At 39.9% G+C, this 25,060-nt stretch overlaps 1 protein-coding gene across 5 annotated transcripts in view; it reads right to left on the bottom strand.

Moving 5' to 3' along the window:
- The window catches only part of tmem117 (transmembrane protein 117), a 220,110-nt gene that overhangs the window by 53,334 nt on the left and 141,716 nt on the right, over positions 1-25,060 (bottom strand). For all 5 annotated transcript variants that reach the window (XM_069904123.1, XM_069904121.1, XM_069904120.1 and 2 more), the window contains one exon: positions 17,684-17,781. In XM_069904123.1, coding sequence (XP_069760224.1) covers positions 17,684-17,781 — 98 coding nt within the window. The remainder of the gene's footprint in view (positions 1-17,683; positions 17,782-25,060) is intronic.

Raw genomic sequence — 25,060 nt, 5'->3', positions numbered from 1 at the left:
ATCAAAATGTGGATGCCATTCAAGAAGCACATAATGTGAAAACAAATTACTCTGGATATTGAAGAACAAATGCAATGTGCGCAATACTGACTGCTCTGTCCGGGAGATAAATTGAAGTTTCTTCACTGGGTGGCACAGTTGGCGTAGCAGTTAGTGCCACGTCATTACAGCGCCAGCAATCAGGAATTGGATTCGAATCCCACGCTGTCTGTAAGGAGTTAGTATGTTCTCCCTGTGTCTGTTTTCCCCAGGGGCTCTGGTTTCCTCTCACTGTTTGAAATATACCAGGGGTGTGGGTTAATTAGGTATAATTGGGCTGGTGGGCCGAAATGGCCTGTTATCATGTGTTATGTCTAAATTTAAAATTTAATTTAAATTTAAACTTTGAGGCACTGCTCCTATATTTCTACCATTTCCTCTTTAGAAGAAATAAAGACTAAAACAGATTTGATTCACGGCATTAATCTATTAAAATTTTATTATAGACACACATGGCACAAACAACTGCATTGCAGAAGGAACGACGCAACATAACTCTAATCAACCTATTTCCTGAGGGAACCATGATCAGAGAAAATGTGGTTAGAAATTTGGCACAGTGTAATTCAGTTTGGCTTCATTAAAAAAGAATTAGGTTCATTAACTGCTAAATTCATTTCCATTGCACCTGTTGTCGGGGCACAGATGCCAAACCAAAGAAAACATTTTCAAAACAAGAAAAGTCCTGCAACGACGTTCAAGGGAACAGCAACTAATTGTAGGTGATTTTCTGACTGATTTCTAACAGCTTTCACTGTGACTCCTCAAGGCTTTAGAGTGTTCTCCATGTTTGTCAAAGTCTTAAGTGTGTGGCAAGACAGGAGCTGAAGGACTTGGATTTTAAGGAATCAGTGCAAACTTGTTTCCCTCGCGCTCCCTCCACCCAAGTCAGCATTTGGGTTACTACTTGGCTCAGAGTATCACTGACTACACTCACACTACTTCGTAGTGTGACATCTGAACTCAGAGACAATCAAACAAACGTCCACTTCCTCAAAGACCAGGAGCACCATATTCTACAGTTCAATGCCAGGTAACTTGGCAGTAGCCATGATATCTTCATTCTATGTCAGTTTGCTGTATCATTTTCGCCTCAGCCATCACAATGAACCAAAGAGTGGCTGCTGGGTAATAAGGTCATCCTGCTGATGACATAGCACTACAGGCAAAATGCACAAAATATATGGCTTGGAAGCAGTCATGAAGTGTGATAATGCATACCTGAGATACCGTATATTTCGGCGTACAAGTCGAGTCTTGAAACATTCATCTCATCAGGCCCTGTGGAATTATCCATCTTAATGCTCAAAAGACCAACACCATCTCTTTCTTGATTTCAAAATCTTGTTTGAGGAAAGGCAAAGGTGCTTACTGTTATCTCAGTCATTGGAGATCATAATATCCAAAGAGATGCTGTCCAGGTTGATTTCTCCATGCATCTTCTTGGCTTCCTTCTCCTCCTGCACCACAGTTACTCGCTGTTTAGCTGTTGGCAAGATTTGAACCGTCTTGGTGGTAATCTTGTGCACCATACAGGAAAGTATCATGAATACTGAGACATCCTAGGCCTCTCCAGAATAATTCCATTGCAGGGTAAAAATGCGTTTAAGGTGAGGGGAGTGGGGAAGATGTGCAGGGCATGTTTTTTTTTAACATAGGGAGTGGTAGGTGCATAGAAATGGAAACAGACGCAATATTAACATTTAAGAGGGCTTCTAAGACACGGGAATATGCAGAGAATAAAGGAATACATGAAATACGCAAGCAGCTGTTTTAGTTCAACTTGGACATCATGTTCAGTGTAGAAACGTGGGCCGAGTGGTGTATTCCTGTGCTGTGTTGTTCTATGTTCTTTGCAATAGCTATCAAAGCTTTTACTTGAGAGAGGGAGAGAATGAGAGAGGAGCGGGAGAAGGAAATATACATATGGTTGGATGGATGGATGGACAGATAGTTGATTGGAGAGCTATTTCATGATTTCATGCTCAGGCCCTGGGCAAGTGAAAGCAACATCTACAGGTGATTAAATTAGAATGTGGGCAAAATGCTAGAAATGGAGCAGAAGAGATCTCTCAAACAAGTATGGGGTTGGTTTAGATTAATCCGCCATTTGTAGAAATAGGCTAAAATATTTACAAAAGATTCTGTATCTCTTCCCAAGGCCACAACAACCCGATTCTCCTTCGAGCTCTCTTCAAAACACGAGGAAAGCAAATGTTCCATTTTTCTGATTATTGCCTACCTTGATTGAATCATTATACTCATGAGACATGAGTCTTTGTGCATTCTTAATGGTTAATGATAAAGGATGATAAAAGTAATCACTTATGAACATAGAAGAAGAAAAAGTTCTATCAGAAATAAATTTTCTGGGTGAGGAAAAGTGGGATTTTATTCAACAGATCGGAGCTCCCTAAATTAATTGTCACTTCTGTCATTCATTCTCCAACAAAGTGGGTCTTACTTCATACATGCAGCTCCATGTATAGGTTCTAGGATTAACACAGATTTCACATATATTTTTACTTAAGAATTCAAAGAGTTTGCAATGATGGTAGGGCTTTAATAGGTTCAATTTTGAACCCTTGGATATTTTGTTTGTGTGGATTTATATCCAAAAAACATTCAAATTATTTAATGAAAATACATTTTCATTGTTTGTGTTTCAAAAATTAACCTCTGCAACACTGTAAGTAGTAGAATGAACCATGGATCCTTCATTCTTCCTCAATTAACTCCTCAACAAACCAATGGTACAAATAAAGCTTCGAGCAACGTCAATGGGAAAACAAGAATGGTCAATGCTTCAGGCTTCAGCCCTTACACTCTTTAATAACATTTATCCTTGTTATAAGCTTACCAAACTGAAAATAATTGTGGCCTATTACTGACTGATTCCCATGAAGTATCATTGTTGACTGAACTGTAGCCTCATCAGTGCACAATCTTCATCAGGCTCTTTTCAAACTAATAAATAGAACCATGTCATTAAATGGAATAAAATGAATGTGCAGAAACGTGGGGAACAATATCCTTAAAGAAAACAGAAAGCCCTGTATTTCCTTGAATGCACATTTATAGACGAAGAATAAAGTTATTTACAGGTGTGGCTTGAATAATAAATCTCCTTTAGTCATCATGCAAGAAGCCATTTTACTTCAATGTGCAAGAACTTAAACCTTAAAATTGCTTACTTTGTTATACAAACACAAAAAAAAGTCTCCCCGTTCTTTAAAAATATAAAAGCAATCTGCATTCATCAACGTTTAATGAGTGCTGTGGCTGTTGAATGAGAACAAAGGGTCACATGAAGTGAAGTACGAGTATCATTTTTATTAAATCCAAAAAGACTTCCAGACTAATAGAGCTGAACATGTTGTTAAGACCCAGTGGAAGACGGCATTTAGTTTTGGTGCAATTACCGAGCTGTACCAAAGCAAAACCATATCCTCCACTGATCAATTCAGCCAGTTGGTTTATATTATAAATGTGACCGAGGCTGCCCCTTCCTTCTCAGCATGTGCATTGTATTTTAATTTTCCTGTAACATTTCCACTGACAAATACAATTATGTTTTTAGGTCCTGAGATTACGAAATATAATTTTGTCCCCATCAATCAAGTAAAATCTTGTGTACTGCAAGGCAACGGTGTGTAGAATAACAAAGAAATAAATTAAACGAAATATTGAAGCTGCCGAACACTCATCATAAATATTTAATTCCTCCCTCAAGACAATGCAGAGTTTTGGAATCATTCCAGACATTAATTCCATTCTATTAAACAGCTTGCACAATGCTCATTTGGAATGTTAAAATGAATGAATCCATAAGCATCTTCAAAGTTAAGAGAAGGGAACACTAATTAAGGATGTGAAAGTTAAAACAAGCTTGATATTTTCATTAACAAGGAAACCATGCAATGTGTCTGAGCTTATTAAGTGCTAAGCATCTTCTTTGCGATAATTACAGCACAGTTTCTGATCCCCAGAAGATAGGTGTACACCGACAATGTTTCCCAAGGGGTGCTTAATGTATACGCGCCAAAGTAAATCAATGGCTTAAGATACCTATTAAAGGCTTAAGGTACCGATAAAATCTGGATATTTATGGAGTATTTTCCTCGAGAAACACCAATCTCGTTTAACCTTCACCAAAGCTCTCAGGGGCCAACATTTCAGGCTGCAGCACAAGATACTGCAGTTGTAACGTTGGTGATAAATGGGGTTGAAAGCAATTTTGACAGTTTATTGTTTATAACACTTAATTGAACCATAAACTAAGCTAACAAAGAAAGCAGCAAGTACTTACATGGCAGTTCAACAGGTTGAAACTCCAATATGACAAACAGAGTGCTGATTCAGGTATTCAAACCTAAATCATTAAATATCCAACAGTAGACCAATCCATTTGAGTGAGTGCAATTAGCAGTCATGCTGGTCATGAAAGAAATTGTGTGGTGTCACTTTATGAGAATTATCTAAGCTATTAAAATCACAGAATGCAATTCATACTAAAGTAATTTTCATGTTTAAGGTTTCCTAGTGTATGCTGGCAAATCAAAGGGGCTGAACAAAAGAAAATCCGGAGAAATATTCATGGACAGAAATGGTTAGTCAACATTTTGAGTCAGGGTAAGTATTTGATACATAGAACATCGAACATTACAGAGTAGTGCAGACCCTTCGGCCCATGATATTGGGCCGACCTATATATACCTACCAAAAAAAACTCAGCCATCCCAACCTCATAGCCCTCTTCTTTCAACCATGTGCCTGTCTAAAGGTCTTTTTATGGTGCAACTCAATGAAAAAAAAGGTTGATTTTACCTTTTAGATGGAGAAGGCCTAAAAGGCTCTGGAGCCGTCTTCTGGAGCTATGGGAGGTGGGGCGAATTGTGCATCTTCGTGTCATCACTCATACATGCCAACAAGTGAAAAATTAATAGAAATATTCCCTCCCACCCAAAAGAACAAAATTTCTTACTTACTGCAGTCAAACAGGTACTTTGTAAAAATAAATCTACAATAATATACCTTAAATTAAATATCTGACCAAACTGAGCACTTTAAAATTTGCACTCCTGGGTTGTGGGCTGATGATGTCATCATGATTATGTCATCAGCCCGCCCCTTCGCAGCCGCCTACGGCCTCATTGCCTTCATGGAGGAGGTGGAGATAGTCCCGCCCACCCCAGGCGGATCAGAGTTCCCCTCCTGAATCTGCCGTCAGAGCTTTCAACAAGGTAAGTGAAGCGATGTAAAGGCAGAGAATATCCATCTTCTCATTCGCTTTTTGTCACTATAAAAAGGCCTAGAGAGTCTCTTAAATACCCCTGTTGTTCCAGACTTCACAGCCACCCTGACCATGCATTCCAGGCTCCCACAACTCTCTATGTCCAGCAACCTCTTGTGCATTTGCTATTGCATCAAGTTGGAACAGGTTTTTGGTTTGACTTAGAAATTCCCTTTGGTTAACAATACTAGCCCTCTTCCATAAGATTCCTAGTATAGCTCACCTGCGATCCAATGACACAAGAGAGAACATAGAAATTTCAGATTCTGGATCTTTTAGCAAACAATGAGAAACTGGAGAATACCAGTATGTCCGACTGCATCCAAGGATAGAAATGAGGAACATTTTGGGTCAGGACCATTAATCAAGACTTTTTAACTTCTGTCTGATGCAGGTTCCTGGCTGGAAATGTTGACTCACCAATTTTAACCAAAAAATACTGCCCAATCTGCTGTGTTCCTCCAGGTCCTCATTGTCTGCTATTACATTAAACTCCAGGTCCAAAGAATTGTGTTGTGTAACTCACCATCAGTAAGGTTATGTACATGTGCATCCCTCCCAATAAAACAACTTACTAATAAAAATATGATCTGGATGATAAGATTAAAACCCAGAGATGTTTCCAGTTAGCCAGTTGAGATTTGCGGTTTCTCCTTCCTCCATGATTTCACGTACATGTTGGGGTTGGGCCTTGTTTCTCTCATCTTAAGATCGTTATTGAATGAAGATCTACCGGGACCAATGCCTGAAGAGGGCGCACAAAATCAGTGACCCGGTGCGGACTCGAAAGGCCAACATGGCCTGTTTCCGCTCCGTAAATGGTTATATGGTTATGGTTATGGTAAATTGGATCAGGAAGTTTGCAGATGACACTAAGTAGGAGATGATGTGGTCAGCAAGGAAGGTTTTCAAAGCTTGCAGAGGGATCTGGACTGGCTGGAAAAATGGCAGATGGAATTTAATGCAGATGAGTATGTGGTCTTGCATTTTGGAAGGACAAACCAAAAAAGGAAATACCAAATACAGTAAATGGTAGGGCACAGAGAAGTATGATAGGATAGAGGGATCTGGGAATACAGATACATAATTTCCTGAAAGTGGCGTCATAGATAGACAGGGTTGTAAAGAGACCTTTTAGCATATTGGCCTTCATAAACCAAACTATCGAGTATAGGAGTTGATATGTTATGGTAAAGTTGTATAACACATTGGTGAGGCCAAATTTGGAGTAATGTGTACAGTTTTGGTCCCTAATTACAGGAAAGATATCAATAAGATAGAAAGAGTGCAGAGAAGATTTACTAGGATGTTACCAAGACTTCAGGAATTGAGTTACAAGGAAAGGTTAAACAGGTTTGGACTTAATTCCCTGGAGAATAGAAGAATGAGGGGGAATTTAAAAGAGGTATTTAAAATTATGAGAGGGATAGACAGAATAAATAAAGGTAGGCTTTTTTCCACTGAGGGTAGGTGAGATATAAACCAAAGGGTTAAGGGAGAAAGGGGAAAGGTTTAGGGTGAACATTGGGGGTGCTTCTTCATACAGAGAGTAGTGGGAGTATGGAATGAGCTTCCAGCTGAAGTGGTGAACGCGGACTCAATTTTAACATTTAAGAAGAATTTGGATGGGTACATGGATGTGAAGAGAATGGAGGGCTATGGAATGGATGCAGATCAGTGAGACTAGACAGAAAAATGGATCGGCACAGACTAGAAGAGCATGTTTCTGTGCTGTAATTTTCTATGATTCTAAGAAATAGAAGCAGTTAAAGATTATTTGGCACCTCATATTTGTTTTGCTGTTCAATAAATTAATGGCTGTTTTTTTTTAACCTCACAGCCACTTTCCTGCAATAAGCCCACATCACTCAATTGTGTTCATGTAAAAAGTCTATCTTGACTGTTACGAGCCCAGAGGACCCCAAAACCCAGCAGCAATAGATATTCACCAAGACAAATGGTTACTTAAAAGTTGCTTTTAATTATCTTTAAACATCAAAATAGAATCAAATTTTAACTTATTGACTTACTAAACCTAAATTAACCCTCTTCTAATTCTAAGCACACATGTATGTAATGTGTGTGTGTAAGTTCAGAAAAGTTCACAGTCTAATCTCACTTCTCATTCCTCCAAGTTCACTGGTTGCGGGCAATTCTTATACTGTGCACAGATTTCAACATTTATAAAGTTCTCCAGGCTTTGGTGCGTGAAAGGTAAATGGTTACCGCTCAGGAAGGTTCTTGTTGGTTTTCAGAGAGAGATTTGTTGTTCCAGGACATCCACAACTGATGATAACTTCAGTGTCTTGCTGATGAAACTTCCCCCTTCAGGGATCTCCAGATGATAACCTCTTTCTTTCAGGTCACCACAGGGTTTCCTTTTTGTTTCTCTTATTCCAAGTGAAACATTAGACAGCCAGTCCTCTCCTCTTGCATGAACCACAAAGGCTTTGACCAGATTGAACAATGCACTTACAAACCCGTCTTCCAAAGTGGGGCTTTCCACAACCTTGCCAGCTTGTCCTGTTCCAGTCCCAGTTGATCTTACTGACTGTAACACTGTAGAAGTCTCTCTCTCTCTTAGAGAGAAAGCCTGTTTGACTCTCTCTGCTTGCAAAACCACATCGCCCTCTTAGAACAGTAAGTACCCTTCCAGACAGAAGGCAGCTCCGAAAAGCTCTTTTATCTGTTGCATTATGTAAACAACAATCCATTAGTGAAGTCTCTTGGACACTCTCCAAAGCTCTTGCAAAAACTGTTGGCCCAGACATATCTAGCATGGGGGAGAGCTCAAGTATTTTAAGATCTGTTTTACAGTGTTTGTATGTAACCTTCTCTAACAAACCTTTCCCAATTCATCTCCCAAAAACATATTATTTTGGATTGAGCCTTCACAGCCCTCTTGTATGGAGAATTCCAAAGATTCAATAGTCTCTGAACAGGTTTGATATAATGTGGATATATATACCAGAAGAGGAACATTGACAAGGCTGCGTGAAATGACTGACAAGAGAGACTAAATGAACAACACTTTGAGAAAGTTGGCATTGGCATTTGTTAGCTGACTAGCTCATTCTTTGCTGAGCAATTTTATATTCCTGCAAGTTCCAAATATTCTCGTTTCGTGCTCACTTTTATGAAAGCAAACTGGTGTGTCTCTTTTTGCCTCATCTTTTCCTCAACCAAGCCTCAGAAGAAACTGACCCTGAATTTGTGTCACATTCTTTTGCTTCCTAACCACAGGAAGTGAAAGGAACTGAATGAATGTCAAGGAATTGGTTAGTGAACCTGCTAATTAGCCAGCTGACACTGGCTCTCTGTTCTGCACATTGAAGAGTTCAGTTCTGAAGTATCTGAAAACAACACATAATTTATATTCCGTCTCCGATTATTACAGGTTATACTTTCAAATGACTGAAACGCGAAAGTCTGCAGATGCTATGATTGTAGTAAAAATCACAAAAATGCTGGAAGAACTCAGCAGGTCTCACAGCATCCATAGGAGGAATTTGCATCTGATGCTCCCGTTGTGGTTTCCTCTACATTGGGGAGTCTGGATGCAGGGTGGAAGGTCACTTCAATGAGCATCTTAGCTCTGTCTGCCGCAAAAGTGGGGATCTCCCAGTGGCCACCCATTTTAATTCCCTGCCAAAATCCCTTGCTGACATATTTGTCCAAGGTTTCATGCACTGCCAGACTGAGACCACCCGCAACTTGGAGAAACAACATCTCAATTTCCATATGGGCACCCTCCAACCGGATGGCATTAACATCGACCTCCACTTTCCATTAGCCCACCCTCTCCCATCTTTCCTTGTGACACCTTTCCTTCCACTCTGTCTCTGTCTCTCTCTCTCTTCCCTTTTCCCTCTGTCTACCCAAGCTCTGCATTCACAGAACCAACTCTCACCCCCCACTACCCCACCTGGATCAATTCTCACCTTTCCTCTCTCCTGACCTCCTTTCCATTTACAATGAACATCTCTTATCTGTGGATTTGTACTCCTCCCCTGGCCTTTCTTTTAATTCAGATGTCGGCCTGCTTTTTAACTCATAATTTGAAGAATTATATAAACATAGTTTATATATCTTGGCCTCCCATGGATGCTGCGGGACCTGCTGGGTTTCTCCAGCCCTTCTGTGTTTCTATTACTTTCAATGACTGTTCATTGATTGTGTCTCAAGTAAAACTCATTACAGACCAATCTCTGATTCTCTTCAATGGTTCTAGCATCTCACTGCAAGATGGATTTCAAAACTTAATTCATTAAGTGAAAGCTATACTTCAATAGAAATCATTTTAAACCCGATTCAGAGATAAAAGGTTAAAAAAAATCTAATTGCAAAGCATATCTTTTGCCTAAACAAATTACCTTTTAAATAATATTCACAGTTGCACAACAGTTGAAATCACATGGGTGGCGCAGTGGTGCAGCAGGTAGTACTGCTGCCCCACGGCTTCATTGAGCTGGATCTGATTCTGACCACTTACGCTAACCATTTTCCAGAAGTATAAGAGTGCAAATATTGCTATAAAATTACATTTCAAAGTAAATAAATTAGTGCAAGAAAATAGGAGAAAGCGAGGAGGTGCCTGTGGTTCATTGTCCATTCAGAAATCTGATGGCAGAGGGGAAGAAGTGTTAGTCTTCAAGCTCCTGTACTTCCTTCCTGATGGTAGCAGTATGGAGGGGGAATGGCTGAGTGGTGAGTGCCCAAGAGGATAGACACCACATTTTGTAAATGTCCTCAATGGAGTGAAGACTGATGGTCGTGATGGCGCTGGTCAAGTTCATAACTCTATAGATTTTTCTTGTCCTGTGCACTGGCACCTCCATACCAGTGGTACAGCCAGTCAGAATGCTCTCCATGGTACACCTTTAGAAAATTCTCTCTGTGAGGTGGGTTTTTACCCAGGTGTTCTAGTTTCATTCTACATCCCAAAGATTTTTACAGGTTAATAGCTCACTATAAATGACCAGTTAGGCAGGTGCTTGGGAGAAAAAGCAGAGGTGGGGGGAGGGGGTGATTTATAATGGGCATGTTTGGGAGAGTAGGTTAGAGGAAACAAGAACAAAAGGGTTGTGGTGAGATCTGCCACAGAAATGATGGATAAACTGTACCTTTCTATCTCATGAAGAAATATCAGATACATGATGCTTGAGAAGCATCTGCAAGCTTACAGAGTCCAGAATTCTAATCATAATCTGAAGCCAGATCATGTCCAGGATTACCATACTGCAACACTTCAGTCTTGGCAGATGGAAACTTTTGCTCAGAAGTCAAAAAGGCACATTTCTACATTTAAAAAAATTACAAATTAGGTTATTCCCTTTTAAAAGAAAATGTCATAGCCCAGTGGTACTCAATCTTTTCTTTCACACTCCCTTACCAACCACAGAGCACTTATGGCATCCTATAATACAATGCTTGGCACTTCACAGTCAGAACTACTGTTGTAATATCGGAAATACCAGAGAAAAGTAGCACATGAGAAGCTCAAACAAAACATGAATATAAAAACGACCAAACAATTTGCCAAACAAGCACAGATATCCTTCAAAATGGTACAATATCTGAAATACACCTAAGAGAAGGCCTTCGTCACTTTAAAGTGGTATCAAAAAGAGTTATACTCCCTCAATATAGCACCTATAGGTCAGCTAGGATTTTTCAAGGATGCTGTATTTTTAATCAAGATGATTTTGGTAAGTATTCACATTAAAAAAATACTTAATGTGCACCTGAACTGTCATAAATACAGTGTCCTCCATAATGTTTGGGACAAAAGCACATTTTTTCTTTATTTTCTCCTGAGCTCCATGGTTTTTAAATTTGTAATCAAACAATTCGCATGTGATTAAAAGTGCACATTCCATATTTTATTCAGAGTTATTTGTGTGCATTTTGGTTTGCCATGTATAAATTAAAGCACGTTTTATACATAATCGCCTCATTTTAGGGCACGATAATATTTGGGACAGCAATATTAAAGTTGTCATATTTAGCACTTCATTGAATATCCCTTGACGCAATGACTGCTTGAAGTCTGTGATTCGTAGACATCACCAGGTGCTGAGTATCTTCTCTGGTGATGCTCCGCCAGGCCTGTACTGCAGCCATCTTTAACTCCTCCTTGTCTCGGGGATTCGTCCCCTTAAGTTTTACATTTAAATTTAGACATACCATGCAGACGCAGGGAGAACGTACAAACTATCTACATGGGATTCGGAACCTGGTCCTGATCATTGGTGCTGTAACAACATTGCACTAGCTGCAAAGCCAACCATGCCGCCTTTTCCAGCATATGGAAGGCATGCTCAACTGGTTTTAGATCAGGTGTCTGACTTAGCCATTCAAAATTTTCCAGTTTTTAGCTTTGAAAAATTCCTTTGTTGTTTTGGAAGAATGTTTGTGATAACTGTCTTCCTGTAGGATGAAGAGCCATCCAATGAGGTTGGAGACATTTTCTCGAACACAAGCAGATAAGACGCTTCTTTTCTTTTTAATAATTTATTTTATATTTTCCATCGATGTAATTATATATTGCACAGAGTCAGTACTTAGTTAAGTTTAAGATTACAACGATTACATGGTATTAACTACCCACCCTCCTCTCCCACTTACCCAAAGGAATTCAGCAGTTACAGAATCAATGAAGATAAATGCGCCAGTAACTGTGGCAGCCATTCATGCCCAAGCTATAACACCCCCACCACCAAGTTTCACAGATGAGGGGGTATGCTTTAGATCTTTGGCAGTTCCTTTTTCGCCTCCACACTTTGCTCTTGACATCACTCTGATACAGGTTAATCTTGGTCTCATCTGTCCACATGATCTGTTTTTCCAGAATTATTCAGGTTCTTTTAAATACCTCTTGGCAAACTGCAATCTGGTCATCTAGTTTCTGTGGCTAACTAGCAGCTTGCAACTTGCAGTGTCACCTCTGCATTTCTGTTCATGAAGTCTTCTGGTGACAGTAGTCACATCCACACCTACCTCCTGAAGAGTGTTTCTGATCTGCCAGACCGATGTTTTGGGGATTTTTCTTCATTATGATGAGAATTCTTCAGGCATCAGCAGTGGAGCTCTTCCTTGGCCTACCAGTCCCTTTGCAATTACTGAACTTACCAGTACACGCTTTCCTCTTTCCAATCAGTTAATTTTAGGTAATCCTAAGGTTTGGGCAATGTCTCTTGACATTCTATTCTTGTTTTTCAGCCTCATAATGGCTTCTTCGACTTACATTGGCACAAATCTGGTCCTCATGTTGAAAAATAGCAACTACTGACTCCAAAGGGGATCAAAAGCTTAGGAATAAGCCTAGCTCTCATATACCTGCACCAATGAAGCCATTGAACATACCTGAGGACACACAAACACCTGTGAAGCCAAATGTCCTAAGCATTATGGTGCCTTGAAATGGAGGAACTATGTATAAAAGGTGTTGTCATTTCTACATGATCAAGCCTAAGAGTAGACAAATAACCTTGAATAAAACCTGCAATGTGCCCTTTAAGTAAATGTGACTTGTTTGATTACAAATTAAAAACTGTGGAGCACAGGGACAAATCAAAGAAAAAGCTGTTGTTGCCAAAACATTATGGAGGGCACTGAACATTGTCTTTACACATGGTAATATATTTTAATCTTCACATAAAAATCAATGCCACACAAATATGATTGCCTTTAATAATGTGTGATCTGATTGTTTACATTACTAACAAGACAGTGAAGTTACAAACCTAATCAATTTTCACCTAAATGCACTTGTCAATTTACATGAGATAGCTGTTAACCCTAAAAAAGCTGTGAGCTCCCCAATTGCTAGCCTTTCAAAAACTCGAGTTAAAGTTCTTGTTGATTGTTTGCAGTTGGCAAGACTCAGCAGAACAGATAGTATACATGGATAGAAATGGACAGTCAACTCATCGGGTCAAGATCCTTTTTTCAGACTGGGACACTATGTGTAAAATTAAGTATCTGTGTAACAAAATAAGGTTATGCTACAGAAACAAAGCAACTCAATGCAAGGAAAAGTAGTCAAGCCTCCAGCAGAGAAAAAAAATCTAAGTGTCAGTAATGAAATCCAAAGAGTAGGAGAATGAAATATAAGTGTAAAATTCAAATTAGAAAGTTTTATCATAGACTGTCATATGACATTGCATAGGAGCTGATTAAAAATTAAGCTTCATTCGATAATTCTCCTCCACTGAAAATTTGGGAAATTATCCATTCTGAAGAGAACAGGTTGGACCAGATTGTGCAGTCAGTGACACGGGGGCAGAATTTACTCCTGACCTCAAAGGAAGCTGCACATAAATATTTAAAAATCCCTGTGACATCCGCTGCTTCTTTTTTTCTGATATGAGTTGCTGTCTGCAACATCGCACAGCTAGATTCCACTCTCATGATTTATACATGAATCATCTTGACAAAGATGAGGGGATTAGCCCTTTCAATTGTGATATATGACTTGACCATTGGCCCAGAGAATGGGCCTGGTTCATAATTGTCATTCTGAGAGGGGTTTGAAGAGTGAAACTTCTGTTTGCAACTGCTGTACATCAAAAATAGGAGCCAAACCACAAGACCCAATAAAGATAATCTTAATGATCAATTCATATACAGTAAAAAAAAACAGTATCTGGCACCTCTTGGATTTGGTAGATGACAGATAAGTGAATTGTCCAGTTCTTTGAGATTGCATGTTGCGAGATTGGCGACCTAACTGCTAGGGGGCGCCAATTTTAAACTTTCATATTTCTTCCCTATTTATTTTCCACAACTTTTTTTGTCAGTTCCTTGAGGATGCTGGTTGCTTAAACTCTAATGTTTCCTGTTCAGTACCATTTTAGATATGCAGTGAGGAAAGTCTCTGTTAGATCATTACTTATGGGCACTCCTTGCTGTCTTATTAGTTACACTGGCTCTTAAATGCCAAACATTTTTGAATTCAGACATTCAAATCTGTGCAGTGTGTGGAAGTGCATTGAGTCAGCAATTGGTTTAATCATAAATGTATTATCCCAGCATTAACCAATTTAGCATGAAACCTGCTGACAATTCATGTGATACAATCTCAACACCATAATTGAGGAATCACTCTGAACATACAGTTTGGCTGGGTTTTAGATCCACAAAGGATAAGGATAAATAGAGCCTAGACTTCAAGATGATAATCCCTGTGCATTGTTCAGGGAAAATAAATACAGAAGTTTAAAATTGACGTGCTTCATCGTTAGTTCACCAGTCATGTGACATTCAATCTCAAGCAACTGGAAATTCTTTTACCAAGAAGAAAAGCCTATTGGCAAAATATAAAATATACATAAACATGGCAGATTGTCAATGTGGAAGGAGAGTGATGTTTGCTTAGAGATTCAAAGCTGTAAAATGATTAATGGAGTAGGAAAGGTGAGTGGCATATTCGCATACACCCTGCAATGCAGCTCACCCCACCCTTTTCACTCTACCATTGAAGGGTGGTCTAGCACACGACTCCTCTGATCCACACAGCTTGCAGGAACAGCTATCCCTCTCTGCCCTTCATATTCATTCACGCAAAATCATCGATGACCCTTTCCACCTCACACACATCGTTATTCAGCTGCTCCTGTCGAGAAAGAGATATAGGGGTATCCGAGGCAGCATCACCAGGCTGAGGAACAGGTTCTTCCCACGGGTAGTGAGAATGCCGAATGACCAAAGCAAGTGCTTGCACTAACCATCAGTCATGAAAGTACATTTATGTATTTATTTGTATATATGAATACTTGTCCTGCTAAGTATTGGTCAAAGCTCATACCTTGTTTCAGGTCACAGGAGAAAAATTTGAATCTCTCAAACGTGACGCTTTTACTTGGAACAAAATACTCCTCAAATTTTGTCATCAGAGTGTCCAACGTTGAAGCTGTCTCATCAATTCGAAAACTGTTACAGATGTCCAAGGCATCTTCACCCATCATATGCAGAACCATAGAGACTTTCCATTTTCCATCGGTCTCTCCCATTCCACCAGGTTCTAAATAAATGTTGAATTGCTGTTTGAAGCATTTCCAATTATTGGTTAAATTTTCAGTAAACTGCACTGGTGTGGGAGGACTTAGCTTATCCATGCTTACAAACTATTGTCTTCTCTTTCTCACTCAGACACTTCTGACACCATGTTATGCTTGTTCTTTCAAGAAGAACGACTTTACATGGGTTTAAGACTTAACCGACCTTATTTTCCTTGAGGTGCTTCAACTGACTTCCCACGACTCTCAACCTATACCACTTAAAACACCCAACTGCGTGCATTGTATGCTGGGAAATGTCATCCTTATTTACACCCCTTCAGCCAGTCTTAAGCCAGACTGCAGCACTCTGCAGCCTGGTGCAAGACCCTTGATTGCACTTGCCAGCAGCCCACAGCCTGCATGGGTTCCTAACCTCGAGTCACCAGCAGCCTGTCGCCTCTATGTACTTCAGCATCAGAGCCCCTCGCTGGTCCACCGCCATGCTCACCTATGTGGGTCGTCTCTTCTGCTTCTTCTTCTCAAACAGGGGTGTGCTCTCGCCATTTTCTGGTGCCCTGTGCCAGTCCTCTTCTTCCCCAGCATCTGCTTCCCTTTGAGGCCGCTGCCAAACATAGGTGGCACCATCTTTGGCCCAGACACTGGATTTCAAAATAAACCACCAGCGCCTCCTTTAGCAGGCCATTTAAAGCCTGCACGGAGCCAATGGCAGTCGGACTGGGCAAATGAACCCTGAGGGAGGGCGCTGCATCTCTGGGCCCCCCATTCTCCACGTGTCTCCGCACCAAATGGACCGGATTCATAAAATGAAGTTTGAATTTTTGCCCCCAGTCCAAGGTCTCAGCTGTAACAGAAAAGATTCTACTCTAATAATTGATGAATGATTGCTTTGTTGATCCACTAATTTTTGTTCATTCGCACCACAGACTTCAGTCTCCATCCTGATTATCAAGTGGTGTGGCAATCATCATTTCTTGAGATATTAATCCAGGTAAAACCACCAAGGAGAATGTATAATAAAACACCCATTATCCGAATCCAAGCAACAGGCAGCCTCAAGCAACCGACAAAAAAATAAATCAGGGAAAATAAATACAGAAGTTTAAAATTGACGTGCTTCATCGTTAGTTCACCAGTCATGTGACATTCAATCTCAAGCAACTGGAAAATTCACTTATCTACCAATCCCCATAGGTGCTGGATAGCAGGTGTTTTTATTGGATTTGAATTTTCCAACAGATAGAATAAATTTGTTATTTAAAATCTCTCAAATCTTTTTGATCACTTTAAGTAAAAAATAAAACTATATCCAACAAAAAGGTAACATCAATTTTGATACAGTTACAGCACTCAGCAGGTCATGAGAAAATTCCACTCATGATCTATCTGAACATTCTGAGACTATTCCTCTGTCAAAGATACACCTTTTGGATGAGGTGTTAAGCCAATTCACCTACTGCCTTTTGAAATCAACAAAAAATATGCCCCCCAACTCTTTAAAGAGTTAGTACAACCCAAAAAGTAGTCTGGTCAAATGTGTTATTCCTGTTTCAGGAATCTGGTATGCACATATTGCAATGGAGGGAAAAGGGCAGGCAGTGACACAAAAGTGCTGAAGTAACTTAGCAGGTCACACAGCACCCATAGGAAGTAAAGGCAGTCGACATTTCCTAAGCCCTTCATCCACAGTGATGAAAATCAGGCAGATGCTGTCTGTTCTGGGTGAGAGACTGAAATGAGATCGCCAGAACTTTTTTTCCACCCCTGCAATGATGAACATCTTCATCTTCCAACCATTTATTAATTCTTGTGCTTCTCTTGTCATGTAAAGTTACAAGATCAAATAATCTTACAAGTCGAGCTAACTGCACTTACTGCAAAGTGAAACAGTGCAGTTGAAATCGATTCCTCAATATCAAAAAAAGCTGAGCGTTTAAGTTAATTTTAGTACATGGTTATTAAGGTCAAGTTCTTCCGAGATTACATAGAATCAGCAAATCAATGTGTAAGCTAAGCTTTCATGATGGAAAAAGGAAATTCCATTTCAGTATAAAGCATGTTTGAGAAATCTATAATGGAACAATAATTTAATAGTTGTAACTTTAGGATAATGATTTATTGCAGAAAATCTAATTAGTATAAGTTCTGTTTGAATTAATAATCACATTAACATTGAAAACATAGCAAGCTGTGCAACAATAGCTCAACAAAAGTAGACTGAACACACTAATAGGCCTCAAATTGGATCACCTGAGGAAATATCTTTAAATTTAATTAGTAAAAGGAATTACAAATAAGAACTGTCTAATTGGTGATGAAACCTGATCCTTACCAGAACAAGACAATCCTGTTATGTCCCTTTCTCCAGAAGGCTCGAGCAGTCTTTCCCCAAGCTGGGTATGAATCATCTTGCAGCATCATGTCGGTGACCTTTGTCAAATAAAATTGAATAAACATTACAACATTGCACTATTTCTCCTGTTTTATGTATGGGCATTGTTCTTGGAGGTGACAGATCTGCATACATTTATACAACCATCGAGTTATTTGGAAATCCACGTCCAGAGAAAAGTATGTTGGGGTCTTTCTATTGACTTTCAACAAAGGTGAAGATGTTGAGTTAAAAGAGAGGATGCAGCTAAGGGGAAGAAATTCCAGGGATCTTAGTTAATGAATGAAAGTCAATAGGGTTGGGAGTGGAGAAAATGCTAAGGAGAGTGCAGGACCAGAGATAGAGAAGCAGAAAATTCTTGGGGTGAGATTGAGGGCCCCACGGATGGCAGTGGGCTTGGTTAAAACCAAGGTTATTTAGAATTGACTGTCATCAGAAGTCTTATGTCCATTACGTTTCCCAACAGAAACAGCTCTGGCGCCTGTGGGAAAGGCATATGACATTCATTAGTCAGGACTTTGAAAATAAAGATAAGGAAGTCACATTGCAGCTACTTAAAATTTTGGTTAGTCCACATTTAGAGTATTGTGTGCATTTCTGGGCCTGGAAGAGATCTACAAGGATGTTGGGTGGATTAGAGGGTGCGAGCTATGGGGAGAGGTCAAACAAATTTGGTTTGTTTACTCTGGAGCATCAGAGGCTGTGGGGAGACCTGAAGGAAGTTTTCTAAAATTATGAGTAGAGGTAGGGTAGACCGTCAGAACCTTTATTCCCAGGTAAAAATGCCACGTTTAAGGTCATGGGTGGGGGGGGGGGGGGGAGAGTGTAGTGTTTAAAGGAGATGAGCAAAGTAAAGTTTTTTTTACATAGAGACTGGTAGGAGCCTGGAACAGCTGCCAGGGATGGAGCTGGAAGCAGATACAATAACAGCTATGAGGAAGCTTCCGGATAGATATGCAAGGAATAGAGGGAGAAGCAGCAAAGTTTTGGTGTAATTTTGGCATCGTGTTCTGCCCCAGCATTGTGGGCCAAAGAGCTTATTCCAGGTGTGTACTGTGTGCTATATTCTTTATTCTATATAGCAGGATGCCATTTAGTCCGTCGTCCGTGCGGTTTCTGGGAATAAAATCAGATTGTAAACCCACAGCTGCAAATGAATACAGGAATGCCAGGCTCTGACATCCCACTGATTTTCTGTGTGAGAGGACACAGGCCCATTTCAGGACATTATTTCAAGGGAACACAGATAAAATTCTAACAAAGGTGAAGATGTTGAGTTAAAAGAGAGGATGCAGCTAAGGGGAAAAAATTCCAGGGATCTTAGTTAATGAATGAAAGTTAATAGAAAGAGAGAGTGGTTGGGAGTGGAGAAAATGCTAAGGAGAGTGCAGGACCAGAGATGGAGAAGCAGAAAATTCTTGGGGTGAGATTGAGGGCCCCACGGATGGCAGTGGGCTTGGTTAAAACCAAGGTTATTTAGAATTGAGGATTTTGCAACATCAGGAGCCAAAGTAGGTCAGTAGACAGGCTACGTCTCTCCTGACTTTTATTTCCATTGAATTCTCACAGAGTGTTGGTTGCTTGCAATTTTACAAGCAACAGCCAAGCTGCAAGAAATCTACCCTAGAAACCAGATTCCTTAACGTTCTCATGCACAGATAGCAATGAGATATCAAATAAAATGTCTAGACTGTGGCATTGACATCTCATACACAGTATCTACTGGCTTCAGTTTTCGACGTTCAGGACAATAGAAATTTCATGCATCTCACCCAGCACAACCACTTTGTACAAATTACAGCTGAGTAGCAGGCTGCAAACACTTGGCACTTGATGAGCCTGTACCTGCAGTGACCTGAATTGAATGGTTTATTGTCACTTACACTGAGGTACGGAGAAAAGCTTTGTTTTGCATCCACTCCAGGGAAGGCAACTCATATTTTGCAGCAGGTAGTGTTATAATAGAACAAAAGTGTTACAGCAAGATAAGTGGAGCAGGTTATAGAATTACAAAGAAAAAGTGCAGGGAATAGAGAATGGTAGGTGAATACGGGTCGACACAACATCATGGACTGAAGACCATGGACTGTGCTATAATATTCTATGATCTATGTACAGTTTTTCCAATGAGAGAACTATTTAAAAATATGTTAACAGCAGAAAAGGAGTTGTCCTTGAATCTGGTGGCATGGGCCACGGTGTGTGCACAAGCCAACACACACACGCGCACACACACACACACACACACACACACACACACACACATTGTTGACCCCAACATAATCATTTAATACAGCTGTCCTGTTTTACTACGTGGAAACTTCCTTTAGCAGCTAATGTTTTCACTTCCCTGTGATCAACGTGCAATAATTGTTGGATTGGTTACAGATGTGTGCACAGTGATAACCAGGTCAGTCTGACATGATTCATATAAACTTGTGAGCAAAGTAGGAGAACAAACAGCGACAATAATCAAATATATGGGACACTTACAAGAAATAAAAATGATGTGCGATACCTTTAATAATTTATAAATAAAACAAAATCATCTGAGTAGATCATATGATTCAAATCTAATATTAGGATAATTATAATAAAACACCTGGTATCCAGCATCTAAGGGGATTGGTAGATGCCGGGCACGTGAATTTTCTGGTTACTTGAGATTGTGTGTTGTATGATTGGCAAACTAACAGCGAGGCTCACCAATTTTAAACTTCAGTATTTTTTACTTATTTATTTTCCTCGATTTTTTTTTTAACCAGTTGTTTGAATTTGGGATAACATAACAGTGGTTTTTACTGTATTTGGATTGGACATTTCAATGTTATAAAGTACGAATACTCAAGATCACTTCTGTAAGGTAAAAACCAAAATTGTATTTGCATATAGCCAGTGACTTCCTGTTCATCCAGTTGCACACAATACTTTTATTTTTGTGACTGTATTGCATGATTTTATAGAGCATATAATTCCACTATTCAGTTAATAATTATCTTTTTTTTAAAACATTGAGCTTATTTGCCAAAAATGCATGGTTGCATTTTTAACATTTCTTTCGGAACAGGAACTGCGACATGGGTTTACAACAAATTAATACCTGTGTTGCAAAGTCCATTTGATTCAGTATAAATAGAAACAATATTTCAGTGGCATTTTCGAATAGCTTGCTTGAAAAGTAGACGTAATAAGAAAAAGCAGGCAGTGGTTCTCAACTCCTGGGATGGAGGTGCATGCATTTCCTGACAAACCTTTGATGAGAATGTGCATTATTGAGCTGATATTCATGAGGAGCAGCCCTTCAGAACGGTGGCGGTTGCCAGCTCTGAGCAGGCTCCTGGTCTCAGACAGCTGTTTGCTTTCTCTCAGACTGCTTGGAGCTTTTAGTTTCCAGTTGTAGCATTAGATCAATGTTAGGCTAGTCACAGCCAAAGGAAAAAAAAAGTCTTGGAGCTGGATGCAGTTTTGGGCTGGATTTAATAACGAAAAAGGCCAATTAAACATTTTTCAAAGAGAATCTCTAGGGTTTCTTGAGAAAATTAGATAAGCTGGAGCTCAGAATAAATCCTTGAACTGATGAAGCCCATGCTTGTATCAAATATAAGATTAATATCATAAAACCTGTTTCACCATCATCCATTTGAAAAATTAATATTGCAGCATCGACCACTGCAATATTGGTGCTTCATCTGGACTCCTGCAATCTAAATACACACTTGTATTTTCTTGTCGATTGGTATTTGGCAGTTGATTTAGATTTATCCTGTTGGGGAATATTCATCTCCTGTATCCTTTTTTGCCTCCGGAACAGTATGATTGATACCTGGTCAGTTTATTATCATTAACCATTCTTTAGATATTGGACGTAGCTGAGACTAGCTCTGCTCTCAATATATTTTCAGTAAATGTGGCATGATTTTCTTGTGAGATCTCAGGAGCCAAAAAAAATCAATCAGAATGTGAAGAAATTCAATTTTATAAGGCATTTTTGATAAAAAAAAATACTTCAGAATAATAAAATCATTCTCTTCAAACAGTTGAGTATCAAAAGGAAAAACATGTATCATTTCCCTTTAAGGACATTCAAAAGATCTTTCTCGCCAACCAAAAACAGTATTTAAAGAGGAGTCAATGACATACAGATTGGAAACAGGCCCTTCAGCCCACCAAGTTCCAGGTATCCCATTTTATTCCTGTCAAGCACTCCCAGATTTTACCACTTGCCTACACACTGGGAGAAGTTTACAGTGACCTATTAACCAATCTGTCCATCCCTGGAATATGGGAGGAAACTGAAGCACCCAGAAGAAAACATGGGAGAATGACAGCACCAGAAATCAGGGTGACACTCTGACCACAGGAGCTGTGAGACAGGACCACTTAAATTACTGAGACATTGATGACTTACAGCGATACTCCTCACACTCCCCTTTTCACCAGCTTTTTAATATAGGCGCCTTGCCTGCTTTTTGCTCATAACTTGAGGAAGGGCTCAGGCCAGAAACGTTGATAATATTTCTTTACCTCCTACAAGACTGGCTGAGTAACTCCAGCCTCTCTGTGTTTTTACCTCAAAATATTACTGGGATGCTTCCAGTTGCCTCCCCTAAATGTTTCAAATCCATCCAACTCCTTCTTACCACCCCTACTCCAACATCACAAATTTCTATGGTGTAAGCCTTGAGTTCCCAAAACTGTGCATCAGTTTCACAGAGATGAAGGAATCTCCGACATTACATGGTTTAGGTCTGCAACCTCTGTGGAAGGGGTGGTGAAAAGCAATGACAAACCAGCATAAATGGAACACAATATAAGTATATACTGTTGATGTTTTTAAATTTAAAGGCCTGTCTACTGCCAACTTGAAATAATTTAACATTTCATAACATTGTGTGTATTTCAGACACTTTAAATGATTTGGCAATAATTCACATTAATGATCAAAATTTATCCTTCGCCTTGTTCCAATGCTTTCCTGGTGTGAGAAAGTGCTATTAAGAGTGTTCCAGAGACAAGATATTTTGATTTGCACCTTGTCAGTCACTTACCTTCATTAAAACTAAAAAAATGCAATTACCTAAAACTGAATTTTAATTAAAAGTCCCCACCAGATGTGTACAAATAGCTTTCTGGAAAAATTAAAGGAATAGCTTTTCAACAAAATTTAACAAGATGCCTAAATAAATGAGTTAGTGCTGCCATCTCAATTTATAAAAAGGATCTAAGAGATATGGTTTATGTCTTGTGTATAAAGCGTTAAGGAATTTGTTTGATTACCAGAAAGTAAGGTCAGGAGGAAGTTGAAGGAATTTACAAATGATTTGATCAGCGAGTGATAGCGTTGACCCACGAATGCATGGCCAGGTTCACCTCCAACAATATCATCAAGCTTGCAGATGACACAACAGTCGTCGGCCTCATCAGCAAGAACCATGAGTTGCATTACAGAGAAGAGGTGGAAAATCTCATGATATGGTGTGACAGTAACAACCCAAGTTTCAACATGGGCAAGACGAAGGAGATGATCGTGGACTTCAAGAGGACCAAGAAAGACCACATCAACAACTTTTCAGTCGAGAGAATGGAGAGCACTTAGTTCCTTGGAATTCACTTAACTAGTGACCTACCATGGACACACATCTCCTCCTTTGTCAGGAAGGCACAACAGCCACTGCACTTCCTGCGAAGATTGATGTGGGTGACTGACCACCATTATGTCAACCTTCTACAGGTCCTTTATCGAGAGCATACTGTGTGGTACACATCACAGTATGGTATGGTTGCTGCAGAGAAATGGATCGGAGGTCAATCAACAGGTCTCTAAGAGTGGCAGAGAGGATCACTAGAGTCTCCCTCCCACCCCCCTCCCCCATTGACGTGATCTACCAGGATTGTTGTCTGAAGACAGCACGCAAAATCATTGAGGACCCCTTCCACCCTGCACACAGCATCTTTCAGCTGCCTCCATTGGGAAAGAGATACAGGAGGATCAGAGCTGGCACCACTAAGCTGAGGAGCAGTTTCTTCCCACGGGCAATGAGAATGCTGAACGACCAAAGGAACTGTAAACAGTCACCGTAGTTCCTTAGAAACTACCTGGTCCAATGCTGGAGATAATTTCTGGGTGGAAATCAAACCAGATGAAACCTTGAACTGTGCTCTTCCATGTGCTGTTCATGTTAGTTCAGCTAGCATATCCTCAGCAAGGGATGCACAGGGAACGATATCATTATACACATCACTCATTGGATGCTATATCACCCTTCCATAACCTTAATTTCATCGACACCAAACACAAAGCAGAAGAGTGTGTTACTGCTGTGGGGATTGCTCTTTTAAGTTTGCATTTCTTTTTGCAGCAGTAACAGGGAATAAACAAAATTGGATAAGATGCAATTGGCAATTGCACAGATAGCTCTTCTGAGTCATTTCAAAACAGGCTGTTGGCCAATTCATGATTTTTAAAAAAATGTAGACTGTAGCAGGCCAATTCAGCACTACAACTGGGAGCCACGCAATTTACACCCCATTAACCGACATTTTTGAAGGATGGGAGGAAACAGGAGACCCTGGAGAAAACCCACGCATGCACGGGGAGAACGTACAAACTCCTTACAGACAGCATGGGATTTGAACCCAGGTCTGGTCCTGATCGCTGATGCTGCAAAGGCGTTAGACTAACCGCTATGCCAACTGCGTCGTCCTTTGTGGAGATGCATCTGGGCATTATATATGCATCTGGGCATGTGATCCAATATAATCTCTAGAATGGCATCACCAAAGAATCTAACCATAAGATCACTGAAAGGGTGAAACATATCCAGAAACATTCAACTGAAGTTTTGGAACAGAGTTACATGAGTTTAAAAAAAAAATAGCTGTTGCTATTTCATCTTGCCAATTCATTTTGGATCCTTGTTATTCTGAAAAGGTGCAGAATGGCCGAATTAAATTTTCTAGGCCAATCACTTTAAAATGTAATTCTCTTTCAGTTGATAGGATAGTTATGAAGGCCTATCGTTAGTCGATGGATTGAGTTCAGGTACCATGAGGTGATATTGCAGCTCGAAAAATCTCTGGTGAGACCACACTTTGAATATTGTGTTAAGTTCTGGTCACCTCATTATAGGAAGAATGTGGAAGCTATGGAGAGGGTGCAGAGGAGATTTACCAGGATGTTGCCTGGATTGGAAAACATGTGTTATGAGGCAAGCTTATTTATTTGGAGCGAAGAAGGAAGAGAAGTGACAATAGAGGACTAAAGGCTTATAAGAGGCATAGAGAAGGGAGACAGTCAGCAATTTTTCCCCAGGTGGG

Source organism: Narcine bancroftii, chromosome 11 (assembly GCF_036971445.1).
Source record: "Narcine bancroftii isolate sNarBan1 chromosome 11, sNarBan1.hap1, whole genome shotgun sequence".
In the NCBI taxonomy this organism is placed as follows: Eukaryota; Metazoa; Chordata; class Chondrichthyes; order Torpediniformes; family Narcinidae; genus Narcine; species Narcine bancroftii.
The sequence above is the reverse complement of the archived record's forward strand: the minus strand, read 5'-3'. Positions and strand labels throughout refer to the sequence as shown.